Consider the following 7,288-nt stretch of genomic DNA (forward strand, 5'->3'; position numbering starts at 1 on the left):
TTCCTTTAGCAACTTCCCCTGAAAATTAGTTGGCAACACTGTGCGTGTATCTTTACAGAAGCAGCACAGAGAGCCGCTTCAAACGTACGTGGCGCAGCTGGAATAAACCACAGACTGTATAAAAACATAAACACAAGCATTGAGTGGCCGTAATCAGCTTCAGTGGCCGTATCAGAGCCTCACTGCACCGCAGACGTGTGCAGTGTAAATTGTCTAAGCATTAATGGTAGGGAAAGCCCCTTATACTGGAGCGCGGCCACGTATGAAGTGTTTCTTGGAGGTTATAGTACATTGAAGAATGATAATATGACGTTTTACATACGCCATGTGACCTGTAAATGTGAAAAAGCCGTTTCCATTGCAGTTTTGCGAATTAATCCTTTTTCGCATTGCCTGAAAAACCACCTCATGCGAGCGTAAAAACTTATTTGCGATATATGGGCGTTTTTGCGAAATTGATGTGTTTCCATTAGGCGTATTTTCAATTCGCAATTTCAATTTGCGCAATTTGAAGGGTAATGGAAACGCGCTTAGTGATGTTGTCATATCACTCAGCAGCATTTTCGCTTTCAGTGTAGACAGACAGTTTACATGTCACTGGAAACTTGTTGGCTTGTACCTGTTTAGGACACTGTATAATGGTTTATTACATATAAATTTAGGTTTGTGGTGGATTCATATTTTGTAATTAATGAAAAAATCTATATTTTATTTACACTACTGCGTAGGGCTGCACGATTAATCGAATGCGACAAACTGCTGATTGATTCCAATTCATTCATTTGCAAGAACACTAGACTCCCTTTTTTCTTTAATGTGCTTCATGTTTATTATAGACATATTTTACATGAATACTTTGATCAAGTGAATCACAAACAAACAAAATATGGCAAATCATTTGTAAATTATGCTCATTGTGTCATGATTATGCAAGAACAATCAAGAATGCAGTGAATTAATACAGGAATAATCATTTTCAGAAGTGTAGTTAGACAGTAATCTGAAGTAAGAGGAAAATTACATCTTCAGTTTATATCAGAAAATGAGAGTACAGTATTAATTTGGAATACTTCAGATTCAGGTTTGGCTTTTGTTTGTATACCCATAAATAAAAAAGTAAATCACATCCAAAATTTATTTTCTAACAGTAAACCATAAAAACTATAAATAAACAAACATGCAATTTTGTATTACAGGTGCATCTCAATAAATTTGAATGTCATGGAAAAGTTCATTTATTTCAGTAATTCAACTCAAATTGTGAAACGCGTGTATTAAATAAATTCAATGCACACAGACTGAAGTAGTTTAAGTCTTTGGTTCTTTTAATTGTGATGATTTTGGCTCACATTTAACAAAAACCCACCAATTCACTATCTCAACAAATTAAAATATGGTGACATGCCAATCAGCTAATCAACTCAAAACACCTGCAAAGGTTTCCTGAGCCTTCAAAATGGTCTCTCAGTTTGGTTCACTAGGCTACACAATCATGGGGAAGACTGCTGATCTGACAGTTGTCCAGAAGACAATCATTGACACCCTTCACAAGGAGGGTAAGCAACAAACATTCGTTGCCGAAGAAGCTGGCTGTTGACAGTGTGCTGTATCCAAGCATGTTAACACACCATGGTCATTTAACCAACTTTTGGTGCTTTTGGCAGTGTGGGCAGGTGCCAAATCCTGCTGGAAAATGAAATCAGCATCTTCAAAAAGCTGGTCAGCAGAAGGAAGCATGAAGTGCTCCAAAATTTCTTGGTAAACGGGTGCAGTGACTTTGGTTTTCAAAAAACACAATGGACCAACACCAGCAGATGACATTGCACCCCAAATCATCACAGACTGTGGAAACTTAACATTGGACTTCAAGCAACTTGGGCTATGAGCTTCTCCACCCTTCCTCCAGACTCTAGGACCTTGGTTTCCAAATGAAATACAAAACTTGCTCTCATCTGAAAAGAGGACTTTGGACCACTGGGCAACAGTCCAGTTCTTCTTCTCCTTAGCCCAGGTAAGACGCCTCTGACGTTGTCTGTGGTTCAGGAGTGGCTTAACAAGAGGAATACGACAACTGTAGCCAAATTCCTTGATATGTCTGTGTGTGGTGGCTCTTGATGCCTTGACCCCAGCCTCAGTCCATTCCTTGTGAAGTTCACTCAAATTCTTGAATCGATTTTGCTTGACAATCCTCATAAGGCTGCGGTTCTCTCGGTTGGTTGTGCATCTTTTTCTTCCACACTTTTTCCTTCCACTCAACTTTCTGTTAACATGCTTGGATACAGCACTCTGTGAACAGCCAGCTTCTTTGGCAATGAATGTTTGTGGCTCCTTGTGAAGGGTGTCAATGATTGTCTTGTGGACAACTGTCAGATCAGCAGTCTTCCCCATTATTGTGTAGCCTAGTGAACCAAACTGAGAGGCCATTTTGAAGGCTCAGGAAACCTTTGCAGGTGTTTTGAGTTGATTAGCTGATTGGCATGTCACCATATTCTCATTTGTTGAGATAGTGAATTGGTGGGTTTTTGTTAAATGTGAGCCAAAATCATCACAATTAAAAGAACCAAAGACTTAAACTACTTCAGTCTGTGTGCATTGAATTTATTTAATACACGAGTTTCACAATTTGAGTTGAATTACTGAAATAAATGAACTTTTCCACAACATTCTAATTTATTGAGATGCACCTGTATTTGTGTGAAATCTGAGTACAAAGGTTTTCACAAACACATCATGATTAATCAGTAACTTTTGTAGAAAATATTTGGTTTCTAAATAAAAAAATAAAAAAATACACATGTGTAAAAAAGCCTTATAAACATTAAGATATTTAGAGAGCATATATGTTTACTGAAAGGCTGATGAAATTGATGAAAGGCTGTGATATGGAGATGGTTTGGGTGTGTTTTATTCAAAATTCATTAACATTAAAACAAGGTTAAGAACAAATTGATGTACCCACATACTGTAAAATTTCCTTTGTATGAATAGGAATGATCCATGTAATCACTAATGAATGAGACCCATTGTCTTATGTATAATAGATACATAGCAAAGTCCCTTTAAGGCAAGTAATTTCACTCAGTGGCCATCTTTGAAACACCTCTTTGCACTCTCAGCTGCGGTGATGCAATAACTTCAACAATTAGTGTTTTAGAAGACAGGACTATTCCGCCAGTGCACCATCTTTGTATATCTAAAGTATTTAATATATATTAGCTGATATTTACAAAATAGAATGATTGCAAACGTCTGACCTCATACGTTGTACGTCTTCTGTTGTTTGACTGAGTACAACATAGACATTTAATTCATTTTCAGCAAAATGCTTTTTCTTCACTCAAGCTCACAGACAATTCAGTAGGATGTTGTGTGTGTCTCTGACTTGTATCATATGTTTGAACTCTCTAAATCTCTTTCAGCCCTGGCCACTTCTATATAAGTCTGTTAGTTTCTCTCTTGTTTCTTTAATTTCCTTTAAGACATTGCAAATATCTGTATGTATTTTCCTCATCTGAGCAATGGACTTGAGTAAACTTGACTTGACCTTGTCTGGATCATCTACTGGTCCCTGTCTCATCTGGTGAATGTCTACAGAATCCATCACTATGAATGCGGTGTCAACAATGACTAGGATTCCACTCAACACTCCTGTGACTGCGACTATTGCCTCTGCTGCAGCGCGTCCTACTCTAGTGGTTTGAGCAGCAATTCTGCCAACATTTGCCAGCAGACCGATATTCAGGAGTTCTGCACCGCACACTAGTCTTGTTCTGTCTACATTGCATGACATTTGCACGTTTTCAGAGGAGTCACTGACAAAATCCCTGAACTTTTGGATTACTCTCAGTACCCTTCTCAGTGCATTCAGTGACTCGAGAAGTGGTGTCACATCTGTAAAGTTCTGCTGAATTCTTTGAATATTCTCACGGAGTGATTTTTGTTTGACTGTATTGGTAACACTGGACGCAGCACCTGTTACACCACCTGCAACACCAACTCCAATCCCAACACCTGTAACAATCAGAGATGCTCCAAAAGTGAAAGGAGCCAAAATCGCACCAACCACTGCAGTGATTCCTCCTGCTGCTCCAATCACTGAACCTGCCAGAGTGCCTATAGTACATTTATGATGAACCTCCTCTAGTGAAGCTGTTGTTTCTCCCCACTCTGAAACTAAGGCCTCAAAATGATCGTAGTGCTCATTGTAGTTCTCATCAAAGATCCTTAAGGACATCATGAACCTTCGTTCCAGTGCTTCTGGAATTCTCCTATTTCTGTTTACAGCATCTCTTAGGAATGGTTTTGCTAAAATCTCATCAGCTGAAGGTCTGTCTTCAGGGTCACAGCTGAGCATTTCTTTGATTAATTTTCGTAGTTCTTCTGAGTATATCTCTGAGATTTGGGGGGTGTTTCCTCTCATACTGTTGATATGTTGAAAACGACGCTCTATGTCATCTGACTGTGGGATAAAAAAATAAAATAAAATCTGGATAAATCCTACTGAGCAAGCTTTATTTAACACTTTAAATAAGGTTTAATTTGTTAATGATTTTATGGCAGGGGTTCTTAACTCTGGCCCTCAAGGTCCACTTTCCTGCAGAGTTTTGCTACAAGCCTAATCAAACACATCTGAACAAGCTCATCAAGCTCTTCAGGATCACTAGAAAGATACTGGCAGGTGAGTGGACCTCGAAGGCCAGAGCTGAAAACCACTGAGTTAAGGCATTAGGTATCTCAAACGAACAATTAACAACTTTTTTTCAAATTTAATAAATCTAGGTTAATGCAAGTTTATAAATTTACTAACCAATTGTTAATTTTGTTAAATCATGTTTTTAATAATACAGTAGCATACATTATGTTCATTTATACAATTTGAAATGTTAATGGGAAAACAGCTAACATGGAAAAGAATAATTGTTGAATAAAGTCATTATTTTTGTTTTCTTTGTGCACAAAAAATATTCTCGTAGCTTCATAAAATAACGGTTATATTTCTTTTTCAAAACTTCTGGACTGACATACAGCTCTGCACCCACTACTAATTCTGCATACGCATCAGCTCTGAAAAAGAACAATTCATGTAAACCTAAACTGATAAAATGTCAAAAAGATTAGGGATGAACCAAGCACTGGCCAAAAGAGGAAAACATAATAAATAAATAACAGAAACATTACTTTAAAATTCAATAACAGAAACACTGATGTGGTGAAAAGCAGCATTCATGTGAAATTATCCTGGTTTAGTAAAAAAGGGATAAAAGGAGAGTCTGCTTTTATCACTCATGCCACCCACCGTTAGAACCAGCTTCCAGAAGAGTCCAAATCTGCTAATGTAGTGGTTATAAAAATCAATAAAATTTTCAGAAGAACATATGTAGTCATTATGAGTATCCCCCCCCCATTTTATCTGCCTGAATGAAGTAGAATGACTGACTTTGGTATGGACTGAGATGTGTTATCTATGCTAATCATTGTGTCTATCCAACATGCTAACAATAGAGAAAGCATGGGTAAAATCCCATTTATTGGACTGAATGTTTACGAATGTTGGTTCAGTACTGATACATATCTAAGAATCCAATGCTGTATGCCAGGAGGTGAAAGGGGTGGTGGTGGGTGCAAATGTCTGTGCTGAAGACTGAAAAGACTGAAGAACATGCGTTGAATGGTCTTAAATAGGGTTGTTGTTTAGAGTAGGTGGAGAAATTGATCAGCTGAGTGATACCTGATGTGGTAAGCTTATATACTATACTGTATGTTTAAAATAGTATGCATGCAATCTGGGCAGTTGGCAAGTGGTCTTCCTGAACTACGCTTGAATTCTCTACACTCTCTTTATTTTGTAATTGTCGTATTCTCTGCATATGTGTATAGCTAAGAAATAATTGGTTATTGTCAGGCTGGGGGATCCATGCCTTAAGGATGCATCTTAAACTGTCCAGTATGGCAACTGAGCCCCTTAAATCCTAAGCTTTCACCAAATTCAAGAATTGCATTCAAGAAAAGTGTTCCAATATAAATACTTCCCTTTACTGTAGTTGAAATCTATAGTAGTACGCTCATTGCCCAGATTGCATGCATACTATTTTAAACATACAGTACACTATCTAATTTGTTGGAGCTTATTTTATGGTAGTAATCAGATCATAACATAAATATATTATGAAATACTATTGTTTGACTTTGTTTAGTTATCGCAGAAAAAGTGAAGTGTGATTGAAATAAAGATCTATGTATGTTTGTACAGTATATATTTTAACTATGTATGTGTCTATGCAAGTAATTAAGTATTTATTTACTTACCTTTCCAATGTTTTTGAGCATCCAAAATCCCCAAGATTGATGTAACCGTCCTCAGTCAGAAAAACGTTCTACAATGACAACAGAAATTATTATTTGGTGAAAACTAATTATTTTATATTATTTGGTTTGGTGACAAATTATTTCTTGAGGTTTTGTCAGTGTTTACCTGTGGTTTTATATCTCTGTGAAGAATATTCCTCTCATGAATATACTGCAGAGCCAGACAAATCTGAACAAACCAGTCAAGAATCTACACAGATGATAAACATGGAGAAAGCAGTGAGTTCATTAGTACAGTATTTAGTTAAACATTGCAGACCTATGTATTTGTATTTTTTTTTCAGCTATCACTTTATATCCTAAAAGGCTGCATCTTTACTCTTACAAGGTTGTTTCGAGCCTTTCATCAGTATGGCCAGCCGCCATATCACCCTGTAGCCCAAGACTGGTTGCCCACTGAAGCTAAGCAGGGCTGTACCTGGATGGGAGACCTCCTGGGAAAACTAGGTTGCTGCTGGAAGAGGTGTTAGTGAGGCCAGCAGGGGAATTTTATATTATTTGGTTTGGTGACAAATAATTTCTTGAGATTTTGTCAGTGTTTACCTGTGGTTTTATATCTCTGTGAAGAATATTCCTCTCATGAATATACTGCAGAGCCAGACAAATCTGAACAAACCAGTCAAGAATCTACACAGATGATAAACATGGAGAAAGCAGTGAGTTCATTAGTACAGTATTTAGTTAAACATTGCAGACCTATGTATTTGTATTTTTTTTTCAGCTATCACTTTATATCCTAAAAGGCTGCATCTTTACTCTTACAAGGTTGTTTCGAGCCTTTCATCAGTATGGCCAGCCGCCATATCACCCTGTAGCCCAAGACTGGTTGCCCACTGAAGCTAAGCAGGGCTGTACCTGGATGGGAGACCTCCTGGGAAAACTAGGTTGCTGCTGGAAGAGGTGTTAGTGAGGCCAGCAGGGG

General features: G+C 37.7%; 1 protein-coding gene and 1 long non-coding RNA gene across 2 annotated transcripts; both read right to left on the reverse strand.

Moving 5' to 3' along the window:
• Positions 1–3,367: 3,367 nt before the first annotated feature.
• LOC107576302 (apolipoprotein L4-like) lies at positions 3,368–4,857 on the reverse strand. The gene is made up of 2 exons (XM_016262505.1): positions 4,846–4,857; positions 3,368–4,459 (listed from the first exon to the last, which is right to left on the reverse strand). The coding sequence occupies exons 1-2, from the start codon at positions 4,855–4,857 to the stop codon at positions 3,416–3,418; spliced, it is 1,056 nt and encodes a 351-aa protein (XP_016117991.1). The 3' UTR covers positions 3,368–3,415.
• A 144-nt stretch (positions 4,858–5,001) lies between these two features.
• LOC107576305 (uncharacterized) lies at positions 5,002–6,552 on the reverse strand. Its single transcript, XR_001608030.1, has 3 exons — positions 6,473–6,552; positions 6,307–6,374; positions 5,002–5,064 (listed from the first exon to the last, which is right to left on the reverse strand). It is a non-coding gene; the product is annotated as an uncharacterized lncRNA (long non-coding RNA).
• Positions 6,553–7,288: the final 736 nt, after the last annotated feature.

This window comes from Sinocyclocheilus grahami, unplaced genomic scaffold, assembly GCF_001515645.1.
Source record: "Sinocyclocheilus grahami isolate Dianchi unplaced genomic scaffold, SAMN03320097.WGS_v1.1 scaffold3469.1, whole genome shotgun sequence".
NCBI lineage: Eukaryota > Metazoa > Chordata > Actinopteri > Cypriniformes > Cyprinidae > Sinocyclocheilus > Sinocyclocheilus grahami.